This window comes from Carlito syrichta, unplaced genomic scaffold (assembly GCF_000164805.1).
Source record: "Carlito syrichta isolate Samal-C Ts95f unplaced genomic scaffold, Tarsius_syrichta-2.0.1 Scaffold143105, whole genome shotgun sequence".
NCBI lineage: Eukaryota > Metazoa > Chordata > Mammalia > Primates > Tarsiidae > Carlito > Carlito syrichta.
The window spans coordinates 92,432-111,545 of record NW_007087201.1 but is presented as its reverse complement, the minus strand read 5'-3'; the positions used below and the strand labels follow the sequence as shown (position 1 = coordinate 111,545).

The 19,114-nt window shown below is 37.4% G+C and overlaps 1 protein-coding gene across 1 annotated transcript in view; it reads right to left on the bottom strand.

The window, feature by feature from the left end:
- Positions 1-313: 313 nt before the first annotated feature.
- LOC103251566 (non-specific lipid-transfer protein) overlaps positions 314-19,114 on the bottom strand; it is a 91,726-nt gene continuing 72,925 nt past the window's right edge. The window contains exons 8-11 of the mRNA XM_008050160.2: positions 14,139-14,225; positions 12,830-12,980; positions 10,850-10,997; positions 314-450 (exon numbers count right to left, since the gene is read on the bottom strand). Of these exons, the coding sequence (XP_008048351.2) occupies positions 314-450; positions 10,850-10,997; positions 12,830-12,980; positions 14,139-14,225 (523 nt within the window). The remainder of the gene's footprint in view (positions 451-10,849; positions 10,998-12,829; positions 12,981-14,138; positions 14,226-19,114) is intronic.

Genomic DNA, 19,114 nt, shown 5'->3' with positions numbered 1-19,114 from the left:
TTAGGAGGCTGAGGAACAAGGGTCATCTGAGCCCAGGAGGTCAAGGCTGTGGTGAGTTGTGATGATGTCATTGCACTCCATTCTCGGCAACAAAGTGAGACCCCCAACACACAAAAGAACAATTTTAATTTAAAAATGCATATATTATTGAATTTAGAGTTCTGATTAATTCAAATTCTCAATTAATCAAGACTAGTTAAGTGTACTGTACTTATAGAAAAAAATTCCACCTAAATAATCATCTAAACATCAGCTACCAAGTTCAGCTATTCAAATCAATGACTAAGTCATTCACATTTAGGACAAAATGATTTTAAAACGTAGGAAATCTGTATGTATTACCTGTAGCTCCCAATGGGTGTCCCTTTGAAATCAATCCACCACTAGGATTTATGACCCACTTTCCTCCATAAGTATTATCTCCTCTGTCAACCAGTGTTCCACCTTGTCCTATTGAAGGAAAAATAATATTCACACATGTTAAAAAAATTAGAATAGTATGCTTTTATAAAATGTCTCTATAGCCAATAATTTATCAGAGCAAACATTTCTTTTTTTAAAATTTTTAATTTTAAAGATGTGAGGTACAATTCAGGATTAAGTATACAAATGTTCATTATGCAGGTGTCCTTGTTGATGAGGTGTGTCCCCACCCCCCGGGAAGTTTTGCAAACATTTCTTAACAGTGCAAACTAACAAAAATTTGATATAAACGCTTCTAAAAGTTAAGTAATAAATACTTATATTTTCAGAACATTTCCTGCATGAAACAAAGTTCCTATTAGTTCCTTAGAGTTTTATGGCTTCCAAAATTGCTCCAAATATAATAGAGATTCAGAGAGCCAGAAGGAAAGAACTGAAATGACTATAATATTGTAACTAAAATAATTACACCAGCTTTAAAAATTCATAATTTTGTCAAAATGTATTCATTTCTCTCCACTTTCAACTGTGCTGCTATATGCTATATGAATAGTTTTAATTAACATGGAAAAACAGGGAGAAAAAGCACTTTTATTAAATGAAGAAAAATAGCTGAAAATACTGTTGCACCACAAAAGTAAGTTTTTAAAAATTACATATTTGGCAGCTTTAATGTTCCTGTCAATTTCCTGGTCATTCTTCCAGGTGATTAAGAAATAAATAAGCCGGACTCGGTGGCTCAGCCTGAAATCCCGCGCCTTTGGGAGGCTAAGGTGAGTGGATTGCCTGAGCCCGCGAGTTCGAGACCCACCTGGGCAGCGAGACCTCATCTCTACAATAAATGAAAAAAATCAGCCGGGCATTGTAGTGCATGCCTGTAATTCTGGCTACTTGGAAGGCTGAGGCAGAAGGATCGCCGGAGCCCAGCAGGTTGAGGCTGCGGGAGCGGCCACTGCACTCCAGTCTGGGGGACAGAGTGAGACTCCAACTCAAAATAAATAAATAAATAAATAAATAAAAATGCATGTATTGTACAAAAAATTCTTCCAAATAATATTTCTGAAAAAGTAGTAAGAGCTGGGTGCTCCAGATAATGACGATAACGGTGATACTGATGCTGTTAAAGGCAGCTAATAGCTTTTGAGCTCTCACCCTGTGTCAAGTCTTGCTCTAATTATTTTTCATATAGAGTCAGCATCTGTGGGTTCCACATCATGGATTCAACCAACCACAGATCAAAAATATTCAGACAGAAAAAAATTCTAAAAACCAAAACTTGAATTTGCTGTGTATCAAGTATTATGTTGAATCCATGAGAATGAATTAATGTGTAGGTACTGTATTAAGTAATCTAGAGATTATTTTAAGTATAAGGGAGGATATGCATAAGTTATATCCAAATACATGTGATTTTATATAAGAGACTGGAGCATACACTGAGCTTGGTATCTGCGGTAGGTCTTGGAACAAATCCTTCACAGATACCAAGGGGACAACGGTGTTTATATAATTTAACACTCAACCCTATGAAGTAGGTACTGTCATTCCCATTTTCCAGATAAGAAAACACACACAGAGATGTTAAGTAACCAGCCAAGGCAAGAGGAAAAGATTTAGGATTAATACTCAGACAGCCTGACTCCATACCCTGTGTTCTTAACCAATATACTACATTGCCTTTAAAAATAAGTTTCTGTGTTGGTAAAATGAAATACACCAATCACAGAGTTTTAAATGACTAACCCTGCTAATTCGGCTTTAAATCGAAGTTGGAGATAAAGAAAAACACTAGTTAAGGTATTTTCTCTTTTATTTTTTGGTATGTTTCTACCTTAGAACTGCTACATGGCTCTGGTAATAGGAGATAATCTATTTGCTATTGCTACTTTCAACTGCTAAATATTGCTTCTGCAGCAAGTAATAGCAGACTGAACAAAAGTTAGCCCCAAAAGTAAACAATTTATCACCGTTTTTCCCATAATATATACAACCTGTGAAGTATTAAAACATTCCAAGCCGGGCTCGGTGGCTCAGCCTGTAAACCCGCGCCTTTGGGAGGCTGAGGTGAGTGGATTGCCTGAGCCCGCGGGTTCGAGACCCGCCTGGGCAGCGAGACCTCATCTCTACAATAAATCAAAAAAATCACCCGGGCGTGGTAGCACATGCCTGTAATTCCGGCTACTTGGAAGGCTGAGGCAGAAGGATCGCCGGAGCCCAGTAGGTCGAGGCTGCGGTGGCCGGGAGCGGCCACTGCACTGCAGTCTGGGCGACAGAGTGAGACTCCAACTCAAAAAAAAAAACATTCCAGAGGGAAGCTACCTTGAACTCATCAACTAAAAAAAATTCAGAGACAAAAATACTACAAATAACCATCCTCACCTTGCACAGATAGGAAAAGTCATGTATACACGCTTTTGGAAAATACTTATTATCCCTATTATGTGCCAAAAACTAACCTGGAAACTTGAGTACTTGAAGAAAGAGGCCAATGTGGCTGCAGCAGAGTAGAAGATTCAGAGAGAAGTAAGAGAAGTCGGAGAGATGGGAGTGGGGAGTTGAGAGTAAGGAGGGCAGATCACATTTAGCTTATATTTCTGCAAGAGATGAGAAACTCCTGGGTTTTGAACGAATTACACTGATCTGCTTTACATTCTAGCTTCAGTCTAGAGAAGAGATCGTAAGGAGATGAGGCACAAGTGGGGGACCAGCTACGAGACTACTACAAAAATCTAAATGAGAAAAAACAAGCTGGTAGTGCCAAAAAATGGTGTGATGTGGTCAGGCTCTGGATTTATTCTGAAGGTACAGTCTATAGCCAACAGGACTTAGAGATAGATTCAATGAAGATTGTGAAAAAAAGAAAGGAATCAAACGTGATTCTCTGGCTTTCAGTTTAAGCAATGAGAAGATAGGGAAGACTGAGGGAGGAGAAAGTTTCGGAAATATCAGGAGCTCAGTTTTGGACTTAGGTTTCAGATGCTTGTGAGACATCCAAAGAAACCCCTACAAAGCAGGCAGCTACATACGTGAGTTTAGAGATTAAGGAAGCAGTTCAAGCTGGGGGCATGAGTTTGAAAGTCATCATTATATATATGTTTATATATGTAATAGTTAACCTTGAGACTGGGTTCCAGTTCTGCTAAGGCAGTAAGTATTCACTACAGTTCATCTTTTCCACCGATTACGACTGAAAACACTGGATAAAATTTTTTAAAAAAACAACTACCTGAAAACTTTGAAAAGTAAATAAAAGCAGGGGGATCACAGATCAAGGCAAAATGTGAGGTCACTGCATAAGGGTGAGTTTTTTGTCTTTTTTTAGGTTCTCTCTCTTAACAGCTTTACCCCAAGTTTGAACACAGTCCTGGAGTAGCATGGCAGCACATTTAGCTAAAACTCTGAGAGAATCCCCATCTTTCTTACCAAAGGAACCAGGAAAACAAATCCCTGCAGGCTGGAGAGTAAGAAAAGTCCACAGTTGAGAGAACCAGAAAGGGGGATTCCCTTATTCTGTGTCAGTCTCAGGCTCACTCTTAAGCTAAAGCATGCACTTATAGAACTGAACAAAGTCTGTAGTCACCACCCACAGAAAGCAAGACTGAACTTGCTGAAACAAATTGGCTTGACTGCTTACTAAAACAAAGACATCAACATTCTCCTGAAGATCTACATAACGTAACATTCACCCTTCCAGGATACAATCCAAAATTAGTGAATATATACAGAATCAGAAAAATGGAACCAATACTCTCAAGGTGAAAGATAACCAAGAGATGCAAAAATCAAGAATGCTCAGATTATGGAATTATCAAAGACTTTAAAACAGCTATTAGAACTACAAGATAAAGAAAGCCATTCTAGAAATGAACTAAAAGATACAAATTCTCAGCAGAGAAATAGAAATCATCAAATAAACTAAATGGTAATTTTAGAACTGAAAATATAATATTTGAAATAAAAAACTCACTAGAATAGCTCAAAAGTAAAAGGAGGATGAAGGAAGAGTCAGTGAATTTAAAGAGGCAGCAATATAAATGATCTGATCTGAAGAACAGAGAGAAAAGAGATTAAAAATGGAACGGTTTCAGGTATCTTTGGGACAATATTTTTTTAAAATCTCATATGTGCATCATCAAAATCCTAGAATGCAAGGAGAAAAAAATTAAGGGAGAAAAGATGTTTAAAGAAATGATTAGTTATGGGATTTTAAGATTATCATATGAAAAGGGTTTAAAGGCAATCATTGATTAAGTTTTCATGGATTAAGGTTTCTGGTGGGTGGGGGACGCCCCTCCCACATCTGACTTTGTGTATGAAAGACCCGTTGTAATTCCCAATAACACACATCACTTCTGCACTAAAAAAAAATAAATGACTGAAAACTTCCCAAATTTAGTGAAATACATGTATTTATATACTTAAGAAGCTCAGAAAATCCCAAACAGAATAACTTAAAAGAGAACCATGCTCAGACATAGCACAATCAAACTGCTAAAAATCTTGAAAATAGCTAGAGAAAAATGACCCATCACATACAGGGTAACAACAATTTTACTGACCACAAACTCATTAAAAAAACCATGGAGGAGGCCGGCTCAGCCTATAATACCAGCACTTTGGGAGGCCAAGGCGAGAGGATTGCCTGAGTCTGGGGGTTTAAGACCAGCCTGGGCAACTTGGTGAGACCGCATCTTTAAAGTAATCACAAAAACTAGCCACGTGTGGTGGCATGTGTCTGTGATTCCAGCTACTTGGAAGGCTGAGGTGGAAGGATCGCCTAAGCCCAGCAGGTTGAGGCTGCGGTGGCCATGAGCATGCCACTGCACTCCAGGCTGGACGACAAAGTGAGACCTCAATTCAAAAACGAAAACAAAACATGAAGCCCAGAAGACTGAAACAACATGCTTTTAAAAACCTGTCAACCCAAAACTCTACATCCCACACAAATTTCCTTTAGGAATTCAGGTTAAGTAAAGATATTCTCAGTTGAAGGAAAACTAAGAGAATTTATCTCCTGCTTTATAAGAAATGCTAAAAAGAAGTTCTTTTTTTTTTGAGTTGGAGTCTCACTCTGTCCCCCAGACTGGAGTGCAGTGGCTGCTCCCGGCCACCGCAGCCTTGACCGGCTGGGCTCCGGCGATCCTTCCGCCTCAGCCTTCCAAGTAGCCGGAATTACAGGCATGCGCTACCACACTCGGCTGATTTTTTATTTATTGTAGAGATGAGGTCTCGCTGCCCAGGCGGGTCTCGAACCCTCAGGCTCAGGCAATCCACTCACCTCAGCCTCCCAAAGGCACGGGATTACAGGCTGAGCCACCGAGCCCGGCTTAAAAAGAAGTTCTTTAGGGGAACCCCTTCAGGTCCCCTCCCACTGTGGGAGCTTTTCTGCCCTCTCAATAAATCCTGCTTTAAAAAAAAAAAAAGTTATTTAGGTTGAAGGACATGATTACAAAAAAAAACTTAGGTGTTCAAGAATAAAGAGAGAACAATAAAAATGCTAATATCTGGATAAACATAAAATACTTTTTCCCTCTTAATATCTTTAAAATTATATGTGACTGGGTTTTTCCCCCATGGCACGTAAGGGACAACTGACTGTGTGACTGTTGAAAGTATAACACCGTATGTTGGGATTTAGAAAAAGAGGAGATGGTTAAGTATGCATGCCATAACCCTTACTGTAGTGGTTCTCAACTAGAAGAGATTTTGTCCCCCAGAGGACATTTGGCAATGTTTAGAGACATTTTTGGTCACAACTTTGGGGGGAGGTGTTACTGGCATTTAGTAGATAAGAGGCCATGAATATTGCTGAATATTCTACAATGTACAAGCTCTAGCCCAAGAATAATAGAGCTAAAATATCAACAGTGTCAAGGTTGAGAAACCCTACCCTATAGCAACCACTGGAGGAAAAAGAGAAGCCAAAACAAAAAGATATAACTGGTATACCAAAAATACTAAATAATAAAGAAGAAGGCAGGAGAAGAGGAATAAAAATCAGAGAGAACAAACTGAAAACAGATAATAAAACAGTCAACCTAAATTCTACTATATCAATAATTACATTAAATGTTAGCGTTCTAAATTGACACTGTCAACAGAAACATAATGCCACATAGGTACTTTAAAATTTTCTAGTACACATTTTATTTAATATATATCTAAAGTATTTTCATTTCAACATGCAATCAGTATAAAAATTATTAGTGAAATACTTTACATTCTATTTCTCCCATAAGTCTCCAAAATCCCTTGGACACATCAATTTGGACTAGCAACATTTCAAGGACTCAATAATCATGTATAGCTAGTGGCTACTGTATTAGCACAAGTTTAAACACTCTAGTAAAAAGGCAGAAATTGACAAAGTGAATAAAAACCAATTTACTACTGCTTAAATGCTGCCTATGAGAGATATACTTTAAATAAATAATATTAATAGATTGAAAGCAAATGAATAAAAGTAAATACATCATTCAGAGAATAAGCATACATACTATATATACACACACATGAGTATATATATTTATGAACTGAATGACAATAACAATGAAACATCAAAATTTGCAAATAAATACTGCTCAAAGGAAACATATCACTTTAAATGCTTACATGAAAAAAGATCTAAAATAAAATACCTTAAGGCTGTATCATAAGAAATTAAAACAGAAAATAAAATAAACCCAAAGTATGTTAAAGAAAGCAAATAATAAAGATAGAGCAAAAAAACCCAATGAAAATGACTAAAGTGCTTTTTATAAAGCTCACTAAAATTGACAAGCCTCTAGCTAAAAAGCTCAAGAAAAAAAAGGAGAAAGAACACAAATAATCACCAATAACAAGAATTTTTAAAAAGTTATCATCATAGATCCCATGGACATTAAAAGAATAACAAGAGAATACTTTGAACAACTTAAGCCAAAAAATTTGACAACTTAAAGAAATGGAAGCATTTCTTGAAAAATATAGCTTACCAAAATTGATAGACACAAAAGGAAACAAAAAACCAACCAGCACTATATGCATTAACAAATTTTATTTTGTTATCAAAAACTTTCCCAAAAAGAAAACTAAAGGCCCCTTGGTAACACTAGTAAATTCTATGAAACATTCAAGGAAAAACAAACACTAATCTCACACAAACTTTTTCAGAAAACAAAGAATGAGAGACCATTGCCCAATCTTTTTTATGAGACCAATATAACTCTAATACCAAAACCTGAAAAAGAAGAAAATTATAAATATCCCTCATGAATATATAAGCAAAAATCATTAATAAAATGCTAACAAATTGAATCCAACAATATATAAAAAGGAAAATACATCATGACCATGTAGGGCGAATCCCAGAGATACAAGATTGGTTTAATATTCAAAATCAATCAATATGATTCATCATGTCAATGGAATAAAAGAAAAAAAACCATGCTATCATTTTAATAGATGCAGAAGAATTTAACAAAAAGTCAATACCTCTTCATAAAAAAAGAATGAGACCTCTCAGCCAACTAGCAATAGTAAAGAATTTTCTCAACATGATAAATGACATCAATAAAAAGCTTACAGCTAACATCATACTTAATGGTGTGCATCTCTCAAGATCACAAATAAGGCAATGATGCCCACTTTCACAACTTCTATTTAATACTGTACACACACAGAGATCACAGCCATTGCAATACAGAATAAATAAATAAATAAAAAGCAAAACATCAGAAAGAAAGAAGTAAAAATGTCCTTAATGACAGATAATATGACTGTTCATTTAGAAAATCCCTCATAATCTTTAAGACAACTATTACAATTAATACATGAATTTAGCAAAATCATTAAAGACATTTGGAATCAATTTTATTCTGCTAAAACTGAGGCAGGTCTGTAAAAAAAAATTATTCTTATATACTGTAAGCAAACAATTGGCAAATGTTTAAAAAATTTTATGACCAAAAGTACAAAATATCTAAGAATAAACCTAACAAAAAATATCTAATACCTGTAATGAAAACTACAAAACATTTTGACGGAAGTTAAAGAATTAAATAAACAGCAACATATTCCATCTAATGGAGTGAAAGTTTCAGCCTTGTTAAGATGGCAATTCTCTCTGAATGAATCTATAGATTCAATGAAATCCCAGTGGAAATTTCAGCAGAATTTTTTTTTTTAGAAATTAAAAACATGATTCTAAAACATATATGGAGAAACAAAGAACCTAAGATGACTAAAATAATTTTTTAAAACAACAAAGTTGGAGAACTTACTCTATCTCATTTCAAGACTTACCATACAGTATAATATACTATAGTATAATAAGATAGTACTCAAGATAATTTGATATTGTTGAAAAGACAGAAATGTAGATGAATGGAAAAGAAAAGAAAATCCAAAACTGGACCCTCATGTATATCTGGGCAATTGATTTTTGACAAAGTTGCCAGGGCAATTCAATGAGGAGAAAAAAGTCTTTTCAACAAATGGTGTTAGGTATATGTATGAAAAAAATTAACATTGACCTTTATCTTACACCAGACACAAAAACTGACTCAAAATGGACCACATACTTCAATGTAAAACCTAAAACTACAGAACTTATAGAACAAAAATAGAAAATCTTTAGGACCCTGAGGTAGACAAAGGTTTCTTAAAATACAAAAAGCAAGAATCATTTTTAAAAATTGATGAACTATACTTCATCAAAACGTAAAATTTTGTTGAAAGGATCTGAAATCTGATACTTTTTGAGCAGTGACATGACACCACAAGTAGAAAATTCCACACCTGACCTCATGTGATGGGTCACAGTCACAACACAGGCACATAACACATGGTTTATTCAGCATTGCCAAGAGGAAAAAGACCCTCACAGCCCCCTTCAGCTGTGATATATATTTTCCATGCCTGTCCATATTTCCCCACTCAAGTACACCCACAAAATGTAATAAAATGGCACATGCGCAGGCTGGATGCACCAGCAGTAGATGCTCACGTGTGTAGTGGCTCATGCCTGTAATTCCAGCACTTTGGGAAGTGGAGGAAAGAGGATTGTCTGATTCAGGGTTCGAGACCAGCCTGGGAAACTTGGTGAGACCTCGTCTCCACAATAAATCAAAAAATTAGCCAGACATGGTGGTGTGTGCCTGTAGTTCCAGCTACTTGGAAGGCTGAGGCATAAGGATCACCTGAACCCAGAGAGTTGAGGTTGTGGAAGCCATGATCATGCTATTGCACTCTAGCCTGGGCAAAAGGTTAAGACTCCAACTCAAAAGAAAAGAAAAGAAAAGAAAAGAAGTATTTATGTTTATCTGTAACAGCATAGAAACTGGACAGCAGTATAAATGTGAAACGTCTTACAGAAGAATATGGTGTTGAGATGACTACCATATATGAACTGAAGAAATAGAAGAATAAACTAAAGTCCTATGCTGAAAGTGATGAATATAAGTTAATGAAAAACAGAAAAACACTGAATAAAGCTAAAAATGAGGCTCTCAAATACGTATTGAAAGATGGATCCATCAGCTTTACAGTGAACACATGCCACTTAATGGTATGCTGATCATGAAACATGCAAAGATCTATCGTGATGAACTGAAAATTAAAGAGAAAGAGATGACATTAATTTAAAAATCTGAAATCTAAAACACTTCTTGTCTCAGGTATTTTGGATAAAAAATATTCAACCTGTATTCATAAAACAAAAAGGCAAGTCACAGACTAGAAGAAAAATATTTACAACATACATGTATCAGATAACTGACTTGTATGCAGAACATATATATAAACTCCTATAACCCAACAAAGACAGATAGCCAAGTAATCAATGGGCAAAAATCTGAACAGACACTTTACAAAAGAAGATATATGAATAACCAACAAGTACTTGGATGTACAACATCATTAGTCATCAGGGAATCCAAATTAAAATTAAAATACGATACCACTATATATTCTTTAGAAGGCTGAAATTTTAAAAATTGACCATATCAAGTGTTAGCAAGGACATAGAGCATCTAAAACTCTCATACATTGTTACTAGCAACCACTTTAGAAACTGAAAAAAGAAGCTTCCAGATCCTACCAACTAGTTTTTCCATTTTCCTTTCTGCAAATCTTTTCGAACATAATTTGAAATATTTGGAATTACATATGTAATTTTATATCTTTTTTTAAACTTAACAGTACATTATAAGTACCCTTGATTTACATAATACAAATTATTTGGACACTCTGTTATGTTACTGTTGGTTTTGTCCAAGGCTACATGTTCTAAAAAGTTCAGTACCAAAATAGCTCACATTCACTTTGCACAGTGTGGTAGAACCAACATGGAAGGAAAGGAAATTAGTGAATTATTTTGTCTAATGGTGAAAGTGAAGCTTTCTCAGTGAAATTTACCCAATTAATCTGCCCTCTTCAAATGTATTACCTTCTGGACAGAGTCCCAGTGCTTCATAAGTAAGCAGTTCATTGACAGAGAAGCAATCGTGAAGTTCTATTACATCAATATCACTTGGTCTCAGGCCAGATTTCTCATAGCATTTTCTGGCAGCTTCTTTACTCATATCAAAGCCAACCTAAAGCCAACACCATATATAAATAAATTAAGGGTATGAAAACTGGGCCTTTTGGGCAAAAATTTTAAGAGATTCAAATATGCATAACCTTAATAGCTGTTTCTATGTTACACAGAAAGTCCAAATAAAATAATATCTAGGTGTAAAAATGTATTTATTCAATTTTGTACTAAAAAGAAAAGCATTTTAAATAAAAAATATATAAAAGACTTTCCCAAACCAAATCTTGTGCTAAATTATAAAACCTCTACCAAACAGCCGGGCACGGTGGCTCACACCTGTAATCCCAGCACTTTGGGAGGTGGAGGCAAGAGGATTGCCAGAGCCTACGGGTTCGAGACCAGCGTGGGCAACATGGAGAGCCAGCATCTCTACAATAAATTTTTTTTTTTAATTAGCTGGGCGTGGTGGCACATGCCTTTACTTCCAGTTACCTGGAAGGCTGAGCAGAAGGATCGACTGAGCCCAGCAGGTTGAGGCTGCGGTGGCTGTGAGCATGCCACTGCACTGCAGCCTGGGTGATAGAGTGAAACTCTAACTCAAAAAAAAAGCCTCTGCCAAACTACAATGTGTAGTTGTGGTAAATAAGTTGAAAAGATTTATTGACAGATTATCAGTTAGATACACTACTAAAAAAATATGAGGGAATTGCTATACAAGAATACACAAACTTCATTTAGAAGATCATATATATAGAATTCAAACCATTTTTCCAAAGTCTATGATCCTAACACTCCCTTGGTCCCAGATAATAAAATATGCAACTTAACTTTTCTTCAAGGAATAAAACAATGGTATAATGAAAAATATACTATAATCAGAAAACCTGAATATAAGTTCCAACTCTGTCACAACCTAACCGTGATCTTGAGCAAGTTACAAGAATGTTTTCAAATTCACAGCATTGTTGTAAAATTACTTTGTAAACTGTAATTTAACATATAATTGTTTGTGTGTGTATGTGTGTGTCTTCCAATATTCAACTAACTCTAGGTCTGAATTCTCATCATTTTTACTTTCTCCATTTTGTATTCAGTTTTTAATCTGGATTTTTTGAGTATTAAAGGTCAAGAAAGTTATTTTAAAACAGTCTTAGGCCAGCACAATAACTCATACCAGTAATCCCAGTGCTTTGGGAGGCCAAGTAAGGAGGATCACTTGAGGCCAGGAGTTCAAGACCAGCCTGGGCAATAGAGCAAGACCCCATTCTCTGCACAACATCCTTATTTTTCCCTTACGTCTGTCAGACTAGAGTTCTATGCACATTTAGTCAACTCAAAATAAAAATAAACATCAAATCTAGTTAATTAAAAGTTGCCAGGCCAGATGTAGTGGCTCACGCCTATAATGTCAGCACTTTGGGATGCTGAGGTAAGCGACTGCCTGAGCCCAGGAGTTTGACATCAGCCTGAGAAAACAGTGAAACCTCATCTCTACAAAAAATCAAAAATCAAAAAAATTAAAAAATTAGCCAAGTGTGTCCCAGGTACTTGGAATGCTGAGGTAGAAGGATTGCCCAGGAGGTCAAGGCTACAGTGAGTCATGATCATGCCACTGCACTCCAGCCTAGGCGACAGTGAGACCTTGACTCAAAAAAAAATAAAGAAGCAAAAAGTTATCACATAATGATGCATGCCTCTGTCATAAGAAGCATCTGTTTTTATTAGTTGTTTTCTCTTAACAGATTCTAAAGGAAGAGTTATAGTAGCACAATCTCTAGACCAATTTTTGTAGGTAAACAACTTCCAGAGCTAATGATGACATGACAGCATTTTGAAATTTTAAACAGCAAATCTTTAATCTGATTAATAAAACAGAATTATCAGACATACCACTTTAATAACACTTTTTTCTTCAAATGAACTTGGCAAATCAGTCACCATTTCTTGTGCCAAAATTTCCACAGCTTTGTGTTGCACGTTATGCTTCTGCACAAATTCTTCATTAGCCAAAACTGCCGCTGCAGCACCATCTGAAGTGGGACTAAAGGGAAGTAAAAATAATTATTTATACCCAGTATCACCTTGATCCTAGGATTTCAGACTAGGAGTCCTTTCTATATGAGAAGAAAGGCCAAATATGCTTGCTGGTCAGTGGATTGTCTTTTTTGTGATATCTACAGTTATAAATTGTACATGCATCCCACCTGAGGGCTGAACACTAAACAAGAACTTAAATGTTATCAATCACTACTTGGTCTTTGAGAGTCTCCCAAAAAGTTCTTAAAAAGAATCCCAGATTTGCCTCTGGAGATGCATAAGGCACCTTCTGGTGACTTCTGAGGACTGAGTCCAAAAAGTTACTCCTATTCTAGTACAATAAAGATTCTACTACAGATCTATCTAGCTCCAGCCTGGCTATCTCCCAAATTAACTCAATCCTGAAATCCTTTTGGAAACTGGGAAAGGGCAGAAAAGGAGATTTCAGAAAGTAGATGGTTTAGTTAAGATTCATGAGATCTCAAAATAAATCTTTTGCTTACAGCCAGCCGTTAAGGAAAGTGGCAAACACAAGAAGTCCACTGCAAGTTTAGCTGGCCTTTCTAAATGCGCAGACTCCCATATTGCAACAGATAAAAGTTGACCCAACTTGTTGATTTCCATCCCAGCCAGTATCTCCCGGGCACAACCAGGTATTAACGAGGAAACAGGCAGGAGCTATGCAGTACTCACTCAATTTTCTAGGAGACAGATATTGCCAAGCAATTTGTAAGACACAGCTATTATCATCATTAGAGCTATGATTTTTTTCCTTATATTACTTTTGCTCATAGCTATTATTACAGAGTGGAATTTCCTGTAGAAGTATACAGCAGGGAAAAACAAAATACTCAAGGGAAAAAAAAAAACCCTTTGGACTCTACTGGCCCCTTAAGCCACATTTTAATAAATAAATACAATTTAAAAAATCAGAAATTATGAATCATGAGAGAAGGAAGTAAAGTGTATTTTTCTAAGAGGAGAGAGAGTCTGTCTCCAGGCAAGAGTAGGAAGTAAGGATCCTCTAATGAAGTAATCCAGAGTGGGGACTACAGAGGTCAGAGTCTGCAAAAGTTACACCCAGATGCAGAACCTAAGGGTTAATCACAGGGGGGGGAGCAGTTACTTCTTTCTATTAAACGTTAAAATATGTTTTTCTTACCAACATTGTAAGAGAGTCAAAAAATCAAAGACTTTTTTAGATGACATCACTTCATCTAAACTGTATTCATCTTGAAACTGAGAATACCTAAATACAAAATAAATATTTGTTATAGAATGTGAGAAAGCAATTGCAATTTTTGTTGCAGAGTTAAAGACAAAATATATAGTCTTTTCACAACCCAAAGACAGAATTTTATGAAAAGTTTCAACCTTTAATAAATAAGTCATCTGAATTGAGTTTTTAAAAATCCTAATTCCAAATACCATGTGTTGTAAATAAAAAAATTGTCTGGTTTTTGTCCCAGGTTCCTGGCACAAAGCTTCTAAAACCCTTGGAATAAAATTAAATAAATAAATAAATACTGTTTTGAGTAGTAGGAAAAGTGTTTCAATGGGGGTACTGCATCAAACAGAAAGTACTTTGAAGGTGACTGAAGTTTAAACATGTAAGAATAAATACACACTTTTTTATAAATAAAAAAAGAACCCTTGGAATTTCCTGAGTGATAGGAGCCTCTGCTATGCTAATGAAGTGACTCATGGTGGGCCCCTTTTGGTCTTCAAGATGGGAGAATGACCACCAAAAAGACCAACCATGTCAATACAGGGTTGAGACTTTGAGCCAGTTCAACTTCTGATAAGAGGAAGGCTGGAGACTTGAGTTCAGTCTTATAGCCAATAATTTAATCGCGTATGCCTACATAATGCAGCCCCAATAAAAATCCTGGATGCAGAAACTGGGTGGGGCTTCCTGGTTGGTGAATATCTTGATATGATGGGAGGGTTAACATGACCTGACTCCACAGGGAGAGGCGTGAAAGCTTTGCATTGGATCCTTCAGGCCTCACTCTATGTGCCTCTTCATTTGGCTGTTCCTGATTTATATCCTTTATAATAAAACTGTAATTGTAAGTACAGCACTTTCCTGAGTTCTGTAAATCATTCTAGTGAATTATCAAACCTGAGACAATCATAGGAACTCTTGGATTTGTAGCCAGTCGGTCAGAAGTATGGGTGGCCTGGGCATACCAATTGCAGTTGATGTCCGAAGTGAGGACAGTCTTGTGGAGAACTGAGTCCTTAACTCATGGGGTCTGTGTTAAATGTGGTGGCTCATGCCATGTGAAATACATAGTTTGTGGCAAGTGGTTCATGTCAGAATGGAGCTATAGTATACTCAATTGGTGTTAGACCAGTTGGGGGTTAAAACAGAGTACTATATTTATCCTTCCCGGCAAAATTATAAAATACTAGTTCCTTAACAGCAAAATTTTTAGAGGTATAACATGCCAGAAGAAATAAAGAGAATAAAAGCAAAATTAAATGACTTGCAATTCAGTCAACTTTTGTGATGATATTATACAAGTACATTTAATGAAAGCTAATAGAGCTTTTAAATAAATGTACAAGATCTGTAACAAATTATCTGCATTCTCAAAAACCCATTTCCCTTCTGATCACTGCAAAGAAGAAACTCATTTTTATCCCCTTTGCCTCCTTGACAGTATAATCACATAGCTTCAGAAACTGCTCTGGCAAAAATAGCAACAGCAACAGATATCACAAGGGAGTTTCTAAAAACAAATTTCAACTGGCTTAGAAATTAATAAGCAATTAAAATGTTTAGAGGATAAAGCGTATGTGACTTAGATCTACTTACTAGTGTCTACATCTTTGCCTCTAAAGTTAATTTTCACCATCACCAACTTTCAAAAGTTATTTGTACCACATTCTGCACCAGGCACCAGGGACACAGACACAGTCTCTACACCTAAGGAGCTCAGTTTAAGTCCGTGGGAAAGAATTAAACAATTCTAAATACAATATGACAAATGCTATGATAGAAATGTTACTCCGGATGCTATGGAAACACATAGGACATGTATCAAATCCAGGAACCAGAAGGGGCTTCCTCTACAATATTAGACAAATAAGAAGTGGGAGAGAGAGAAATCCTGACAGAAGCAGCAACACATGCAAAGTTTCTCAAGGTAAAATAGTGCACCCGAGTGAGGGCATGAAGTTTGAGAGGGAATGTTATAGATGGACAAGGTCAAGATGGGGCCGGAGAAATGAACAGGAATCGGACCACGAAAGACCATTTTATAATGGTTACATTTTACACCGAAAACAAGGAGGCACTACTAAAGGATATTAAGCTAGGGAGTGACATCATCAGCTTTGTATCTCAGCAAGAAAGCTGAGGTATGGAAAAAAGGCTGGTAAAAAGGTATTGTCGGCTGGGCTCTATGGCTCAGCCTGCAATCCCAGCACTTTGGGAGGCTGAGGCGAGTGGACTGCCTGAGCCCGCGGGTTCAAGACCAGCCCGGGGAACTTGGCGAGACCAGGTCTCTACAGTAAATTTAAAAATTAGCTGGACGTGGTAGCGCACGCCTGTAGTTCAGGCTACTTGGAAGGCTGAGGCAGAGGGTGTTAGGTTCGGAGGGAAGCAGCACTCACCTACCCCCATCTACTCTTCCACCCACCTCCCCCTTCCCTCTCTGCCCATCTGCCCCAAGCCCACATCCGCATATCTCGCTTGAAACCTTCCAGAACCTGTCGCCAGCTGCCGAGAAGGGCCAGACAGGGACTTTCCAGCCCATGTCAGATGCGACGCTTTGTCTCCCTGCTTCGCTGCTGCCCCCAACACCCTCCCGGATACACCACCCTTAAAAACCCACACCACCCCTCCTTGGGCACGACTCCCCTGGCCCATCTTCCTGAACCACGGAACCTTGCCCTGGAGTTTCTCCCCCAATAAACGCTTGGTTTATACCGGCCCTTTGTCCTGTGCCTCTTTCGGTATCTCCAAACGTTACAGAAGGATCTGCTGAGCCCAGCAGATCGATGCTGGGGTGGCATGAGTGTGCCACTGTACTCCAGCCTGGGTGACAGAGTGAGACTCCAACACACACACACACAAAAGGCATTACCAAAAGCAGTAAACCAGTTAAAAGAGGGGGAAACAACTAAGGCAAGAATAAAGGCCTAAAGTAGGGAACTGGATGTGAAAGATGGAGGAAAGGGATGAACTCAAGAAACAGTAAGGAAGGAGAATCCCTAGGCCTTCAGATGGGACCCAATTGCATACGGAACACTGAGGAAGAAAGCATAGCCAAGGGTGACTTGTAGTTTTCTATCTTAGATAACTAAGTGTATGTTGATGTCATTCACACCAAGACGGAGAACACTGAAGGAAAAACAGAGTTGAGGGAAAATGATAAATCCTGCATAGACATGTTGACCTGAGGCACCTGTAGTATACTTAAGTGCAGACAACTAGAAGGATGTTAGAGACACAGATGTGAAGGCTCAAATGCCTTGGTCTACCCCTAATCCTGAACTACTTATCACAGATTCTCACTTCCCTGTAAAGATTCTTCTAATTTGCGAGGAAGCATTTGAGAATAGTTTCTTAATTCAACCTTCTTAAAACTATGTAATAGAGTATCTCTAATGATTAGTCAGCAAACCCAGAATTCTCTTTCTTCACTAGCCAAGCAAAACTTAGTGGAAGAGGTTAGCATCTGAAATGTCAGAGGCAAACCCAGAAGGCTACTCTTGTTTCATAGTTTTAAGTGATGAAAACGACATCCAGAAATTACATTTGCTTACTTAACATAGTTGAGAACTTATATGTAACAGGAGATCCAGGGAGCAAGGAACTTATCTGTCTTGCTCACTGTTCTATCAGCAGCAGCTACAGCAATTTCAGATAGTGGATACTGAATTTCACACAGTGGATACTGAATACATATTTATTGAATGAATAAATTCCTTAAGAAAAATGCTGTAATGAGTGGATAACTAAGTGCCTGTTACACTAGAAGCTGAGAGAAAGACTTGGAAGCTTTGATTCTCTCAGGCCAGGCAATTGCTGCACTGTCAATTACTCAGCATACTGATACAGTTCCTTACTAGATTCAGTAAGTCACAAGGATTTTTAATGGTTTTCCAAGTTTGAAGGACAAATAAATCAGCTCTAGACCATCTTTATGGGTTTAAGACCGCTTATCCTAACTGTACTATTCAGAAACAGCAAAGTTTTGTTGCACTTATACTATGCTCCCAGTACCTCTATACTACTGACACAAAAATGAGACATAATCCCTGCTCAAGAATCATCGTCATCAGAAAAGAAAAACTCATAAATAACTAACTGTGACACACAGTGTGATGCGTTATAATAGAAGTATGCAGAACACAGGTGAAGCTCATGAAAAAAGATCATTATGCCCAAGAAGCTTTAAGAAGGTGTTAAGAGAAGCAATGATATTTGGGTTGGTATTTTGATGAGTAAGTAGATATTCACAAAGCAAAAGACAGAAGAATATTCCAGCATAAGTGAAAACACAGAAGCAAGTATTATACAACACACTTGGAGAAAACCACATAACTTGGTGAGGCTAGAGACTGGGCATATCCAGGGAAGTGGTAGGAAATGAGACTTGCAAAGTTGAATGTGGCCAAATTCTAACAGGCCTGTTATCTCACACAAACGAGTTTGAATTTATCATGAAAGCAATGAGAATTCACTAAAGATTTCATAAAACCCTTAGACCTTTCACAAGATACTCTTAGAGCCGGGCTCGGTGGCTTAGCCTGTAATCCCAGCACTTTGGGAGGCTGAGGTGAGTGGATTGCCTGAGCCTGCGGGTTCGAGACCCACCTGGGCAACTTGGCAAGACCTCGTCTCTACAATAAATAAAAAAATTAGCCGGGCGTGGTAGCGCACGCCTGTAGTTGCGGCTACTTGGAAGGCTGAAGCGAAAGGATCGCCAGAGCCCAGCAGGTCGAGGAGCTGCTACTGCACTCCAGTCTGGGCAACAGAGAGGGACTCCAACTCAAAAAAAAAAAAAAAAAGATACCCTTAGATCTAGGGCATGGAATTAGATACTATTTATCAATTAGGTATATCCCAAATTCAAATATCAACTTAAAATCAGGAGAATGCAGACAATTAGAAGGATTAGG